This window comes from Priapulus caudatus, unplaced genomic scaffold, assembly GCF_000485595.1.
Source record: "Priapulus caudatus unplaced genomic scaffold, Priapulus_caudatus-5.0.1 Scaffold476, whole genome shotgun sequence".
In the NCBI taxonomy this organism is placed as follows: Eukaryota; Metazoa; Priapulida; class Priapulimorpha; order Priapulimorphida; family Priapulidae; genus Priapulus; species Priapulus caudatus.
Window position 1 is genome coordinate 13,945 of NW_014577537.1, and position 16,990 is coordinate 30,934.

A 16,990-nucleotide genomic window follows, 5' to 3' on the forward strand; every position below is an offset into this window, starting at 1 on the left:
GTTATCATGGATATGCGGTCGAGCCATGAGCGTATGTGGTGGGGCGTGGCGGNACACACACACACACACACACACAACACACACACACACAGAGTAAGCCATCTACTACCAACACCCCATATTATTGATTGTGTTGTGCCAAACTGCATGCAGTGCCCTTCCCACACTCAGGATAATACCACTGCCACAATGCTAGCACTATATTTTAAAGTGGGCGGAGCTCCGGGAAATCCAGCAATGGCAATCCAACGCCGCGAAAGTCGCCGTCGACAAAACATTAGGAAATTTCTATGATTTGCATGTTTGTTGGTGGACAAATTTAGATGTTTTAAGTTGAATACGCACAAATGTATCAAAGACAATGTTCGAGATTAGGTATATTGGCAATCATCCCAGAATTCATTATAAATACATGAACTTAGTTTAGTAAACAGCGTAAATGATTTGAAAGTAGTAGTAAATGGGCGCAAATTTCTCATAAAACAATGGTAGGATTTTTAATAGCTTTTATAAGTACACACCGTATTACATAGGACAGGAGTAACGGGGTCGCTGTAAAACTTATAGTAAAAAAGCGTAAGAAATTCTTACGGAAATCAGCTTGTGGCAGTGGTAGAATTGAGCCAGAGCGAGAGCGCCATCTGTCGTGGAGTTTGGTGTTGTGCCTGTCATTCGTCAAAAGTCGGCCACGTGGTTTATGATCACGGCTGCAACGTTGTGAATGTCAGCCTGTCTGATATTCAGAACTGTAAACTGTATTCTGATTGGCTGCTCATGCCTTGTAATCCAATGAAAAACGGGCTTACTCTATACTCACTAATCCAATCGGTGGTTACGGAAATGATCAAGTAGCTTTATTTAGGTCACGGGTGGTTTCTCAGAAATGAGTGACAAAGTGAAAGCACTAATGTTACTCATACGTTGACGAATACTACAGTAAATTGTACTCCAAGTTTCTATACATTTATGCATACTGGGACGAATGCTAGGGCCATAATAAAAATATTGTTTGTTTGCCCTCACCCGACCGACCCGCCAAAAAGGGGCAGACTAAAAAATTTTTATTGATCTTTCCCATTCTTTTTTTTACAAATTGTATCCCTGTATAAATCTGTAGGCAATACATTATATGTACTTAAAGCAAAACAAACATTCAACATAACAGATATCTCCACACAGGGGTCGAAATTTAGCGGTATCCTGATATCCGCGCGATAGTAGATTCTTGTGTTGGATACCAGATTTCAATGCTTGGTTATCCCGCTGGGATAGTAAAAAAAAATCGTCAAAATCGGGATGTGTATACATTGTATCAGGAGTAAGATAATATAGGATATTATCCTATATTATCTTACTCCTGATTGTATCAAACGAACCAGACAATGCATCTAGACAATATGTCTGCAGTGTACTTGTCTGTGCATATCTGTGAATCTGTTTTCATGTTTTTATATATAATAATTACATTACATATTAATAATACCATTGACACACCGAACTTTCAATGCGCATTGATTCGCTTCCACGTGGTTAAGTACAAACCAGATACGGTTGTAATACGCATCAATGCACATTATTTTCAGTCCACATACGTAGGTAGATTGAGCAGTTCGCTTAAGGTTCGATTCAGTTCTGTTTGGCGGTGTGTCAACGAACACGGTTCTGTTCAGTTTGGGATTAGTCACATGATGAAATCACATGGTCTTCTCGTAAAGATCTCGTTGAAAATACCCAGAATGCACCTCGCTATGATGTCAGGATTTGGAATCTCCTTTTCGCGAACCGTTCTGATCCGTATTCGGTATCGCATTGGTACAGTACTACTACTAGTATTAAATCTCCAGTGTGAATGACAAAGCCACTGGCACTACTCTACAGCATATTATGGGAAAGTAGCATACCAACAATTCTTTAGAATTGCGTTATATAATTACCTTACTACCATCAGCTAAGTATATAGCAGACTAGGGTATGCCAACAAGTATGCCATCACTCTACTGAGTACTCCACTACTACAAGTACAATGACCACACACAACTTAGTACAGCCCATCACACAGAGTTGACTAAATTAATGTCGTTCTCTACTCCCTACTGATCCAGGGATCCAATCCCCACTGGCAGGACTGGTAGTAGTACTTAGCGCTAAATATACTCACTGACCGCAGTTGGACCGATTTAGGACCCAAGTGCGTGAAGAATAATGCGTACGGTACACCTCAGATACAATAATGTAACCCAACTAGAGTAGGGTTACAACGCAAGCCTATTCTTTTCTTTGGAGGAGCCCCTGAGTTATTCACTCAGGGCGGTTTTGTGGTGCGTTTTTCGAGACTAGAACTTCAAAACTGGGTTTATTCTAAACACGAACCTTTCGCCGCTATCCTGGAACTTATTATGTATCACAATACTCTGTATTAAACTAATATAACCTGTTACAAAATTTCGAAGCGACGAGCGGCGATATTTCGAGCGCCATTTCTGTTGACCTGTGACATACGCATTCCCAATGCGCATAGCATTCGGCTAACTTCGGCAGCTGTGTTGCCAGACATGCTGGCTCTGGTGATGTCATGACTGGCAGCAGGCATCCCATGATGCATTCGATCTTGGAGCCAAAGTTAGCCGAATGCTATGCGCATTGGGAATGCGTACGTCACAGGTACACAGAAATGGTGCTTGAAATATCGCCGCTCGTCGCTTCGAAATTTTGTAACAGGTTACATTAGTTTAATACATACACTACAGAGTATTGCGATACATAGTAAGTTCCAGGATAGCAGAGAAAGGTTCGTGTTTAGAATAAACCCAGTTTGGAAGTTCTAGTCTCGAAAAACGCACCACAAAACCGCCCTGAGTGAATCGCTCAGAGGCTCCGCCAAAGAAAAGAATAGGCTCGCGTTGTAACCCTACTCTAGTTGGGTTACATTATTGTATCTAGGCGTGACCGGTGCAAATCCACTTTAGGCACCTTAGGTATCACGAAGTGATGCACAGATTTCTGTGTATCACCAACTGATGCACAGACTTTCCGTATATCAAGGAATGATGCAAAAACCCTAACCCTAACAAACTTCGTGATACCTAAGGTTAATTATCCTTTATGACATAGGGTTAGGGTTAAGGTTTTTGCATCATTCCTTGATATACGGAAAGTCTGTGCATCAGATACACAGAAATCTGTGCATCACTTCGTGATACCTAAGGCTAAGGTGCCTAAAGTGGATTTGCGCCGGTGTGACCTACGACCTATGTCTGTACAATTTACAAATCGTTGTATAAATCGGCTCACTATTGCAACAAATCTTTTATACCGACTGTCTTGCGACATTATTACCAACACGATAACAACGAAACAGGTCGTTATCTGTGAATCATATAACACATTGTAATTAATCTTACGATATTGCAATTATACCAGCTTCCAATTTACAAACCATTTAATTTATATCAGCCATCAAAACAAGCGAAATCACACAGCCAAATCACTAAAGCGTATGGTCTAACGTAAGATTAACGATAGATGGCGCCACAGGTCCGTCACCAGCTGATGGGGAAGCACTGGAAGGCGTGTCGTGCACTGATCTCTATATAACGGATAAGTTTTATTATACAGATCAGTGGTGTCGTGTCATTATTACGAAACAGAATAACTTGAAATGTCTCTGAAAGAAGGAATCAAAGTCGCATCACAATGCATAGACGCAGAACGCGAGAACTTAAAGGCTTTAAGTTTAGAATTATGGAATAACCCAGAACTTGGATTCGAAGAAATCCGAGCCCACAAGCTTGCGACAGATTTTCTAGAACAACGCGGATTCAAGGTGGAACGGGCTTACCACATGCCGACGGCCTTTCGCGCTGAATTTACAAACGGCGATGGGCCAAATATTTGCATAATATGTGAATATGATGCATTGCCAGAGATTGGGCATGCATGTGGTCACAACCTCATTTGTGAAGCAGGGATTGCTGCGTCAATTGCCGTTAAATCGGCTTTAGAAGCCAACCACGTTCACGGAAAGGTAGTATGACTGTGCGTGTATCATGATCTATAGACTATATTTAATATTACTAGTATTTTAGTATTATTATTAGCCACAAGTTCCCTTCTCGCTTCTACGTTGGCAAGAGGCATCCTCCGCCGTGTAACAGTCGGAGAGCCTGGTCGGTTTAGTCTATACTGTATTACTGTATAACAAATGAAATGGGCAGTTACAGACCGGTTAGTGTGTTACATCATGCACACAACCTGCTAGATACAATAATGTAACCCAAACCCAAGAGGATAGGAAACCTATCCTCTTGGGTTTGGGTTACATTATTGTATCTAACAACCTGCATGCCCACGTTAACGCATTTTTGTCCATACTAGTTTACTATAGCATGATTACTTAGCATTATAATTTTAAGCACTGACAGTGACACTTCCACAGAAAATGCGGCGTAGATGGAGTTGGTTCGTAGACAAATTGACTCGCCGGCAACCCAACCCATGTGTCGAGTTTATTTGTCTAGAGGTCGTCCAGCTCGGCTCGTGGGTCGAAATCACCCGCCTGGAAATTGGCCAGATTGACTCGCTGGCTAACTCGTGAGGTGTTTCGCTAGATACAATAATTTAACCCAACAAGAGTAGTAATGTAACCCCCCTACTCTTGTTGGGTTACATTATTGCATCTAGTGTTTCACATGCTCCAGCGTCGAAATGTTTGCATGTTAGTTAGTACATGTGAGTTAGTCGTCTCCAGGTGGGTGATTTTTACCCACGAGTCGAGTTGGTGCGTGGGTCGATCGAATTGACTTGTGCGCGTGTGGGGCCCATGCTAAGACATTGCCCAACAGCCCATTCATATATCAGTACATCATGCTTTCATAACTGTCTTCTCAAGCCATCAAGTACAACATTTAATCCGTTGAGAGGTTATATCTTTTATATGCAGTGTGTATTGATTTTTGTCTAGTTATAGTTATTACTTGTGCTTAAACCGGGCTTACATCAGGCATATGCTAGGGTTCTGTGCTTGGCCTGCAACTATTCATAGTGTTTATCAATTATTAGCTCATCTGACATAGTCAGATGCAGCTTGTAGAATCGCATGATCGTCCGTGCGTCCGTTCGTGCGTCCGTCTGTCGGTGCGTCTGTCAACAGTTGGGCACAAATCTTAACCGCTCGACGTACGGTCACGATATTCGGGACGTGGAGGGGTAATCCGAAAACTAAAAGGACTCAGAATGACAAATTTGGAGGTTAAGGGTCAAAGGTCAAGAGGTGTAAAAGAAGGGGGAACATTCCCTCCTTAACTTAAGGTATAGGGAGGAAATGCAGAATTGCGGCACAAATCTAAACGGCTCGACCTAGGCTTGTGATAGTAGGTGTATAGTAGCATCATGGTAGGAAAAGCCATCACTGTGCCGAAATTGGAGGTCACAGGTCAAAGGTCAATGGGGCACTGGGCAGATTTTAGACATTTTCTGAGGACATGGTGTGACGGAGCGATTGAAAAACTTTTTTGTTTCAGCTAGGTCACCCCTAGCATTTTTATGGCTTTATTGAAAGGACCATGAAATGTCCCTTCTGCTGACATGCGAAGAGTAAGTGTCGGATAACCTTTTGACCCTCAAGAGGAGGGTTAAACATGGATTTGTTGACTGTTAACAAAGGAGTGAACTGCTTTTGCTATTAGAGCCATCTATCCATGCTATCATGCTTGATCATTGATGACATCACCTCGGCATATTCAGTCATCAGCCTCTGATCATTGCTTCCACCATGTCTCACATTTGAATGAACTGATTCATATTTGGTTTCTATGTTTCAGTAATGCCTTACTGAAACTCACTCCCGTTATATTGATCAAAGCCTAATTCCCTGCTGCTTTTCACAGAGTTGATCTAACGATATAATCATCATTGAAGTCCATCTGTTATAGTCGCTTGGACTCGGAAGGGTTACCCCATTACAAGGTTATGATGATGAATTAACATACTCTTTTGATGTAACCTATTCGTCACACATTTGAAATTGTGACCAACAAAGCACCATAACTGTTTGCCATGCATGCAGGCGAATCTAGGTCAAATTCTCTAAAGATAGGGTGAAATGATAACAACTTTTATTACTACCAGTAGCGTTAGGATCTATTTATTTAAATATATAATATTCCCAACTTGCTAACATCATCTCACAGTCACATGCACCTATATTTACATAGGTGCACTTGTGTGCCGCAGGTATATTCATATCTTCCTGTATTGCCTTGCAGTGAAGCAAAGGGCTTATAAGTTATAGCGTATTGCCAGGAATGTATAATAATAAACACAGAAAAACATGATATAAAATGTGTATATATAATGTGTTATATTATGTGTTCCTGATATTGCCTAAAGGTGTTGGCGATGATTCTTGCAGCTTTGTTTTGTCCGATCTGTACATGTGGCTTGTTCTTATACCTTATACTTCTCGCGGTGTGGATTCTATGCAGTTGGGCCATACTGAATCTATAGTGCTTAATATTTCCCAGGGTCAGGGGTTCTTTCTTTAACGTCTAGGCACGTGATAGCAACAGTATAGATGAATCGCAAGAAGTCCAACAGCCTGGCGGGCATCTGACAGATATCATCAGAAGTGTCATAATATAGACCTAGATGATATAATTTATATTATGGATGAGGTTGATATTAGATTTGCTTGTTACTTAATGATTACTCTAGCTATTAATAATCAAATGGGAAGTATTGCCAATAGGTTCACTTTTAAGCTGGGTTTACACTATGGAAAAGTCGACGAGTTGTTAGGTTTTTCAACGTTCTAATACTTCTATCAACCTTTCTATCAGATGTTCAAAGTTATTATATTATCGACCACAAGTCGGCAAACGTTTCAATATTTTACCTGCAGTGTGTGTGGGGCGACGTGGATACGCATTTTTGCATGTATTACTTCGCGCCAGTGTGGCGTCGATAGCAAAAATGCGCTCTCCCCCTGGTTGGAGGGACACACTCCCTGATTGCTATTATCGGAGTGGCTGAGTGGAAAAAACTTGATCAACTCGCTAACCAAAAGTTGAACGAGAAATTTTGAAAAAATGATGCAATTTGGTGCATTCTAAGCTATTTTGGTGCATTCTAAGCACTATTGTATGGAAGAACGGTGATTTTCGTCAGCGAGGCGGTGTTTTGAACAAATTTCTGTGTGGCGGCTGAGAATTTGAGCGAGGCGGCCCGCCTCGCTCGTGTCAATGTCAGGGAAACACTAGTACTTAGCAGAAAGGTCCACTCCAGTGAATGTAAATGATAAAACCACTGAGGACGGAAAACACTAGCAGTGACCACCCCCAGGGCGTGTATGCCCCCCAAGTCACCCTGTCAAATAGTGTAAAACAAAGAGGAAGATTTGGCTTTTTACGTTGTTAGATGTAATACTTGAGTTGCTAGTGATTTAAAATTACAGCTCACTGTGCTTGGCACACCAGCAGAGGAGGGTGGAGGAGCAAAGGTTTCATTCGTTGACAAAGGTGTGTTTGGAAACATAGAAGTTGCCATGATGGTCCACCCATATGCTTTCAATAGAACATTTCAGGTTTACCTTGGATTTCAAGAGGCATGTAAATTTGCTGTTGTTTTATGTGTGTGTGCACTGCATTGTGCATATAATATTGAATCTCATGGTGCTAACTAGAGTTAATAGGCACAAGTACCTATGTATTCGCTTCAAATTGGGCATTTTACTATCCATTCCTTTACCAGTTTTATTTTTGGATCAGTAATCAGCCCAACACTGAAGCATACAAAGAGTCACTTGTTGCATCTGCATGTAATACTAACATCATTATACCTTCCTCTTTGTAGGTACATCATAGCTGCACAGTCGTTTGGCTAGAATTTATTAACAAACACCGACATTTGTGGTATGTTAACACAAATAGTACATAATTCTCACTATTACTGTTTTGTTTGCCAGTTGACAGTGATGGGCACTCCAGCAGAGGAGGGTGGGGGAGGCAAAGTAATGCTGATAAATGCTGCTGCTTTTTCTGATGTTGATTTATCTATGATGGTACACCCGTTTGCTCGTAATGATGTCAATATTAGCTGGCTCGGGATTCAAAGGGTAAGGGTTATTCTTAACATGTTTACTTGTGCCTAAACAAACTAACAAGTTGGATACAACCTAATAAGCTAACAAGCTAATAAGCTAACAAGCTAATAATAACAAATTGTCATTATTATAACCCCTGATACAATCAAACTAGCATAGATAGATTTCTTGTGTGCTGACATATATATATATTCTGTTAACATACCTTTTAACAGTACTTTTTTTATAAAGGTAATTCATGTTTCATGCTAATTATGAGATGAGAATTATCATTGTAATTACTAAAATTATTCACACTGATCAAGCTATCGTCATTGATGTTAATATAATCTTTGAGTGTCTCAATAATGGAATTAATGACTATAATATTGATGGTAGTAGTGTTCCTATTGTGTTGCTTCGTATTGATATATTTCACATTTTAAAAGTTAATTTTCCTGTATGTATAGCATTGATGATACTGATGCACGTAATTAGAAGTCTAACCCTGCATCGTTGTGTATGCAGCTGATCGTCACTTACACAGGAAAGGCAGCTCACGCAGCCGCATCACCATGGGATGGAATTAATGCGCTTGATGCTGCTGTGGCTTGCTACAATGGGCTTTCTATGCTCCGGCAGCAGATGAAGCCAAGCTGCAGGATTCATGGTAGGTGCAAAACCTCAATCGCCTCAAAATAGACTCGTGCATACTAGGGTTTTGAATATATATCATATTGGCTTATATATGGTTTGTTTGAAATGAACTAATTGTGTGTGCTAGCCATCTATCAAACAGTCTGTGACCTCTTTTCTTTCCCATGCCTTGTATTTTGATTGACGGGACATCTTTTTGGGAGGTCACTCCAAACTGCACTGGAATTATGCAAACTGAAACTTGTATCTGACAGACTGTATAATCAAATTTATTGTTCTTTACATGTTCATTGTGTAATTTTACTGATTGTACAAAAACAGTTACAAGAAAATTACTCAAACACAAAGTTGTCATGGAATGCCATTAAAATTCCTGCATTTGTCCTACATTGCCCATGCCCTTCTGCATGTCTGCTTTTCATTTTGGTCTGTCAAAAACAATTTTAGTGCAATGTAGTTACCATGATAGTTCTTGACGCATGTAAAGGTTTATTTAAGTTCTGTACATTTACAGCTGTCATCACAAAAGGAGGAGTGCGGCCAAATATCATCCCTGCAGAAGCAGAGGTACAGATATACGTGCGTGCCACAGAACAAGAAGAATTGAAACTTCTTTTGGAGAGAGTCAGTCACTGCATAGTGGGAGCAGGCAAAATGACAGGTTTGTACTGTGTAATATTAAACTTGTTCTTTTTATTATGACGTAAACGTATTATGATGATACTGATGCACTGATAATGATGACTGGATGATAAATTTGTCCATTTATTATGACGTTTTATGATCGAAAAAATTTCCATCGTCAGTTTAACAGGTAATATATAGTTTTAGCTTCCCGCATTTGTTGCCACTAAATTAATTATTATACCAAATTGAATAACCCTGTATACTACATTAATGGTATTAATACAGCATTTATACAACAGGTTGCGATACTGAGTTTCAGTATGCTCCAAACCCTTATGCAGCAGTTAAGCACAATCACACAATGGGTCTGCTTTACGAAAAGTATGCGCGTGAACAAGGTTAGTAATACTTTTAATTAACACTCGTAGGGGCAGGGGTCGAAATTAAACTACGACCACTTTTTCAGGACAAGCAGGTCTTCTGCCAGAAAAAGGCAAATGTTCTTTTCCAGTGGAATGGTTAGAAACGAAAATATTTTCTAGCACCTTTCGAGCTTCAGATCGCCACTTTCTCTTATTACTCGTTAGCTTATTAGCTCATCTGACATAGTCAGATGCAGCTTGTAGAATCGCATGATCGTCCGTCCGTCCGTCCGTCAACAGTTGGGCACAAATCTTAACCGCTCGACGTACGGTCACGATATTCGGCACATGGGGGGGAAAGCCAAAAACAAGTGGAAAGGCCAAACCGGGGGGTCAAAGGTCAAAGGTCAAGAGGTGTAAAAGAAGGGGGAACATTCACTCCTTAACTTAAGGTATAGGGAGGAAATGCAGAATTGCGGCACAAATCTAAACGGCTCGACCTAGGCTTGTGATAGTCGGTGTATAGCATCATGGTAGGAAAAGCCATCACTGTGCCGAAATTGGAGGTCACAGGTCAAAGGTCAATGGGCACAGGGCAGATTTTAGACATTTTCTGAGGACATGGTCTGACGGAGCAATTGAAAAACTTTTTTGTTTCAGCGGTGACCTACCATTTTTATGGCTTTATTGAAAGGACCATGAAATGTGCTTTCCACTGACGTGCGAAGAGTAAGTGTCTGATAACCTTTTGACCCTCAAGAGGAGGGATTTAAACATGGATTTGTTAACTGTTACTGTGTTAGAAAGAATTTGACTGCTGGGTTTGCTAGTAGAATCTATACATGCCTGGATGTATGAGGCTACAATGTCACAGTGAAATTTCAAAAGCTAAATTTGCTTGAAGAAGGTTTATGCTCCTTAAATCGTATAATTTCTATGGCATTCTGTACTGTCAGTGTGTTAATATGCCACTGCCAGTGGCCACTGCCAGTGCATGTGGTGGTGATAGTATGGTGTAGTTTTTGCCTGCGTTAATTAGGTACAGGTGGCAGCTCTCTATTGCAGCCTGTAGGAGGGTTAAACATTGATTTGTTTCTCAACTGCATTGGCGAGTACCTGTGGTTGTGGAACGCTCCCATTTTACAGTGAAATTCCACACATAACTCTTACTTGAACAATGCTTACTTAGGAGATAATGAGATGAGTTATATATGAGATTCTGTAGTGTACATTATGAATAGCTGGAATAGTCACTAGCACTCAAATAATTACCCAGGAGTGAGGCTGTGGATTTCCCAGACTTAATTTTCTTATCAAATTTTGGCACCAATATAGACGCAAATGTGTACGTTCTTGAGCTTATTCGGTCCACTAATCACTGGCCTACCTTGTTTTGTTTTTGTTTTAATAGGGTTAGGGTCACAATGCACCATAAAACATTAGTTTCAGGCACGCGATTTGTATCAACCAATGGGATTTGGGAGTTATACAGAATGCAGAAGGTTGCTGAAATGATGTGTACGCAACTGCGTATCTGCATATCTGCGCCTAACAAAGGTGTCACTACGCACAACTTAAATGTTACGTTTATAACCGTAGCAACAGACCTCAGATGAGCCCAGACGCTCTGCGGCTCTTATTACCAAATGCCGTGAATGTATTTACTGGCTGTATTTGATTGCGGTTTCTTGCTGATTTCATTATTGCTAGGTATTGAGTTTCCAATTGCCCCAAATCCTCTGCCGGGAGGCTCCACTGATATGGGAAACGTGTCACATGTGGTGCCATCTATCCACCCAACGTTCTACATTGGCACTAACTCCCAAATTCATACTAAGGTAATATACGATAAGTTATACTTAGTATAAAATGGTGACATATTGTACAAGTAGAGAAATAAATTGAGAAGTGATCATGTGACAGCAGTTAATGATATCAAGTGTCCATCTATCAAGAGTAATGACTGTCAAAGTAACAGTAGTATGGAAACGTTTATAAAAATGCCAATTATGCATTAACAAAGCTGCCTTTAACATTTATGCACGTACGTTTATGACATTTGATCCAGCCTTTGTAATAGTCTACAACCATCATATAAATGTGGTGGACTGAAGCGTTTGTTTGCTGGATGTATTGTTGATTATACTGTAATGTGTTTTTAGGTGTTCAGAGAGCAGGCAGGTACAGATGAGGCACAGCAGTACACCTTAGTAGCAGCCAAGTCAATGGCTTTCACTACACTGGAAGTTCTGAGTGACCCCGCACTGTTGTCGCAGATCAAAAAAGAATTTGAGAAATAAACACCAAGAAGGTCACACCCATACATCTCAGTAAAGTTGCCTAAACTATTCAACCTGATATAACATGTATAAGACATACAAAAGGTATAATTTTGATAACTGATACATGAAATTGCAACGTTTGTGAAACTAGGGGGTTAGAGTTATATTGAATATAAAATTCTTTCTCTATCAATTAAAATTCCCTAATTAACCTGCTTTATTAACATATGTAGAGTGAAGTTATCATTTGTCATCAACAGTTCCACACAAACACTGTTGAAATACTCCTTTATAACACAATCTGTCCGCATGCATGCCATCGTGCGTAAATACAGAAAATACGAGTTTCGTATTAGATCCACGTCTAACTCTTGTACATGTGTGCACTGTAGCATGCATGCAGTGACAGTTTTGCTGAGGAGTGTTTGAGTAGTGTTTACGTGGATATTGAGTGCCGGTACATAAATGATAAACAGGTAGGCCTAATAAATTAACTGATAAAATTCGTGTGTATTCGCTATCACTTTGCTGTGGGAACAGCTCAAGTGCTGGTGTATTGGAATGAATTGAGAAAATGTTTCACTGTCCAAGTGGAATGTTGCTTATTTAGTTATGAGTTATGACTGTGGTATAATGACTCAGTGTTGCTGAGAGGGTCTATGTCCCCCGGGGTACTGCCGGAACGTACCCTGGGTACGGTCCGGTATACCGGAACGTACCCTGGCACTATCTAATATGCCGGAACGTACCCTGGCACTATCTAATATGCTGGACCGTACCTCGCCTACTCCACTAACGAGTATAGGGAGTCGCCTACGCCTACTCCCTAACCCTAACCCTAATCCTAACCCTAACCATATCAAATAGTGACCAGGGTACGTTCCGGTATACCGAACAGTACCCAGGGTACGTTCCGGTATACCGGACCGTACCCAGGGTACGTTCCGGCAGTACCCTGGGGGACATAGACCCTATGAGCCTCAGTGTTAGGTGCTAACACTACTATTCAAACTTGAAGAAACAACAAAAAACTAAAATTTGCAAAGGAATTTGCTGTCATGAGTGTTCAGAACTGTGTCACATTTAGGAACTGTTTGAAATATCACTGAATTGAAATTGGCTTGGCTTTTGCGGGTGCATCCAGAGCAGGTAAGCAGCTCAACGGTGCCAAATTTGTTGAGAGTATAACACGACAGCCAGAAAATGTGGTTTGATGTGAGCTTCGTAAGCCAAAGATTTTACTATGTGCGAAGAATTTTTGTGTGATAAAATAAATTTAGATCTTGATATTATTTCTATTGCTACTTTCTGGTGTTCATTTGACTGTATTTTGCATTTTGCATGCAATGCTTTCATGTAATACTTTGCTAGCTCAAAATATTTTTAAACGTATGAAGTAAAATTCTTTGTCATTTCAAAATACAAAATGCTTACTAAAGGTACAGCTAGATGACCCCGTTTATCATTATTTACAAATATTCCATCTGAATACATTCCAAAATCATCTGCTAGCTACATTTTAGGACTCGTTTGCTTTACGAACATATTAGATTACGTTGCGCACAGGATTTACTTAGGATTTAATTAGGACAACCAGACTTTCAAGTGATAGCACTAGCAATTAAGCGTATAGACGAACGTGGGTTTCTTGAAGACGTGGGAGGGAGAGGGGAAGCTAGAACTCAGCACATTAAAAAATACAGGCAGTGGTCCTTACTAAGGCAGATCTGAGATTAAAACTGTAATATAGGAATAATGAAAGTGTCAATGACACTGTAGCTCACCACAAAAAGGGCACAAATGAGTGAATGGGGACGATGACCCAATGGCAATAGTTCATCTTGACGATGTCAAGGTGAGCTAAAAATGCAGAACTGTTGGTATGCATTTATCTGCTTGTAAAATTCGTGGTATAAATAGTCGCTTAATTACATACACGTACAAGTAGTACGATTTATACGAGATTTAACCACAAATCTGGTTGTACATAACAACTATGTATAATTTAATGTAATAATAGTAACAGTTACAAAATGAAAATACCATCCATTCACAAATGCGATAGGGATTCTCATGCCATATTCAGAACCTTAGTAAACGTGCCAATAACTATACTCATACAGCATACACGATAACACAGTAATTTGGCAGTAAGAGAAGTTAAGGCTTGCAACTGGTTAATATTATTAGATTACTTTAAAACAGGGCTCAACAAACAAGTAATACTCAAGCAGAAGATTTTCATGCAAGGATTAAGCAAACATGACAACTGCAATTAAACAACATTTAAACCTTTAAATTTAATTTTCCATCTAGAAGAATACTATGTACAGTAATACCCCGTGTTATGATAACTTGGATTATGTAAATTCGCCTGTTATTTATGACCACTTTAGTTACAATACGAAACAAAATTCGCTCGTGTAATTTTTTTTTAGGAAACAGATTTTTCTACCCAAAAACTTCATTTCCTGTCACATCAATAAATAGTCAACATATGTGTTCGTCAGTGTTTACATGCATTTGTAATTGTTCTTGACAGTATTAGACTGGGGGATTACCTACTTCTTTTGCCGAAATGTTTTTGCATAGGAATGCTTTTACAGTTATATAATGGAATGCAATAGGACAATATGATTCACCTGACAGAAATTGCACATCACAAACGTTTTTTTCTGGAGCATATTGTTTTCGCAATACGGGGAATTACTGTAATTTAGTTTAATAGGACTATTTCATATAACACGCAGTTTCCTGCACCGGTTTTACTGATGACCAAATAGAGGTTTTTATATACAGTCCGACCTCCTTTATCCGGCCACGTCGGGACCGGCACCGTTGGGGTCGTCGGGATTTGGCCGGATATGAGAGTTATGCTCAAACAGCATTTCTATGCAGTTCAGTAGGGTTTATGCATGTGATAATGTATTTACTCGTTGCTATGATTATTTGTAACAAACTGTCGTGTTTTATGGTTTAGGTATATGAAATGGAAATAAAATGAAATAAAACAGAAATTTTACCACCTCGGTTTATGTTTGTTTCTTTTGTGCTGAGATCTAGGACTGTAACGATCGATACACTCGGGTATTCGGCGGCAGCGGCGCCTTTGATTGAAGTACGGGGCTCGATCAATCGCGAGTGCGTAGCACGGTAGCACGTTTCACTAAAAAAGTTTTCCGCTAGTAAAAGTTGTTCGTTAAGCATGGCATAGCGGACACGAGCGGACAACACACACACGCACACACGCACACACATGTACGGTTGGTACATCGCGCGAGCTTTGAGCGAGATTTTTAGGTGGAAATGAATGAAAAACATAGAACATACACTGCGAGATCGCGGCCGCTTAATAGAGATTTCCGGATAACGGATGGCCGGATAAAGGAGGTCGGACTGTATGACCAAAGATCCTTTGTATTGTATTTCTTGATTTTCTTTTGGTATCAGCTAAATTAAATGGTCACAGCCAAATGTGCCCTCATAATGTAAACATAATTTATAAATTATTAAAAATAGTTTTCTTTCCATAAATTATAACATTTCAACACAATATATCCACGATTTCCACAATTACACATGATCCACGTTCAATGCCTATATTCTACAAAAAAACTACTACCTTGATACTACTTCGACATAACATTATAAATCATATAGATTATTACTGATCAAAAAAGAATTCTAGCTAAAACTAGCTTACTGATCCAGTTTACTATTTCTTTGGCAGCTACGTTATCACTTGTATGCCCATAAACCATATGAAGTGGAATGTGGGGCACAGCATACATGATGCGTCTGCCTTCAAACTAAACAACATCTATTATGAATCAAAATAGGTTCGTGAATATAATCTGCTTGTTGCACCTGCACAACATTTGCTTGCATTGACCATTGTAATTAAACATTTATGTAACCAAATGATTCCATTTACACAACATACCCACTATCAAGGAATAACATCATTCACCTTGATCCACCCCATTCCTATAATAATTTAATATGTAAATTACTCATTCACCCCCTACTATGCTCCTTCTGATGCCCTCCTAGTAGATCCCATATGGATAATTTACATAGACTTACCTACTAATTTCCTCACCCTCACCCCCAACCCCCAAAAGAACAAATGGACAGCTTCTGGTGAAAACAACTCACTAAACACTGGCATCTTGTTTGTCTCTGAATTGGAGTATATAGTAGTCATGCACATACATCAGTATAGCAATTGGCTGCCCAATGATCAGCGACAGCCAAACAGCCATGTTGCCTAATCGCCAGTCAACATTTGCAATTTTGGCAACCATCACAGCATATGGAATCTGTCATAAATAAACATAGAAATGCACCCATAAAACTCAAATATACGTATCATGCTGTGGTAAGGATACAGGTTCACGAAATACATCTTATTAATTACTGACAACACATCATCTGGGTGATATTTTAAGCATTAACCTAGTGAGCATCTGACTTTAGTGTATAATATTGTAGTTTGCAAATTTAAGATCCAAGAGATGGTGCTGTGATCCTTGCTCTCCCTCTCCCCCTCTCTCTCTCACCTTCTTTCTCTCTCTCTCCTCCCCACATTCTCACTCTTCCTCCCCCCTTTCTTCATCCTCTCTCACTCCTTTCCACTTCTCTCTCTTCCCCTCTCTCCCCTCCCTACTTCTCTCTCTTCCCCTCTCTCCCTCCCTGCTTCTCTCTCTTCCTCCCACCTTTGTCCCTCCTCTCTCACTCCTTCCCATTTCTCTCTCTCCCTTCTCTCTCCCTCTTTCTCTCACTCTCTCCCTCTTTCTTTCACTCTCTCCCCTCTCTCTTCCTCCCCGCTCCCTCCCTCCCTCCCTAAACTCCCTCCTCTCTCCGAAGCTCTAATGTGTGCAATATAGATCATAAAATCTCATGCAGTAGAACTTCATATGAGAGTATGTATGTATGTATGTATGTATGTATGTATGTATGTATAGTATAGTATAGTATAGTAT

At 40.0% G+C, this 16,990-nt stretch overlaps 2 protein-coding genes across 4 annotated transcripts in view; one reads left to right on the forward strand and one right to left on the reverse strand.

Annotated features, from left to right (window-relative positions):
* The first annotated feature begins 3,532 nt into the window (after positions 1–3,532).
* LOC106810824 (peptidase M20 domain-containing protein 2-like) lies at positions 3,533–12,335 on the forward strand. Of its 3 annotated transcripts, XM_014814278.1 has the most exons (8): positions 3,533–4,024; positions 7,451–7,600; positions 7,961–8,110; positions 8,606–8,747; positions 9,249–9,395; positions 9,661–9,759; positions 11,434–11,561; positions 11,886–12,335. In XM_014814278.1, exons 1-8 carry the CDS (start codon positions 3,659–3,661, stop codon positions 12,021–12,023), a joined length of 1,320 nt encoding a protein of 439 aa, XP_014669764.1. In that variant the 5' UTR covers positions 3,533–3,658; the 3' UTR covers positions 12,024–12,335. The 3 variants fall into 3 exon arrangements, with proteins under 3 accessions (XP_014669764.1, XP_014669766.1, XP_014669765.1); XM_014814280.1 differs by lacking the exon at positions 7,961–8,110 and having other exon boundaries at positions 3,534–4,024; XM_014814279.1 differs by lacking the exon at positions 7,451–7,600 and having other exon boundaries at positions 3,534–4,024.
* A 3,172-nt stretch (positions 12,336–15,507) lies between these two features.
* LOC106810823 (diacylglycerol O-acyltransferase 1-like) overlaps positions 15,508–16,990 on the reverse strand; it is a 13,686-nt gene continuing 12,203 nt past the window's right edge. The window contains exon 16 of the mRNA XM_014814277.1: positions 15,508–16,327. Within this exon, the coding sequence (XP_014669763.1) occupies positions 16,163–16,327 (165 nt within the window). The 3' untranslated portion in view covers positions 15,508–16,162. The remainder of the gene's footprint in view (positions 16,328–16,990) is intronic.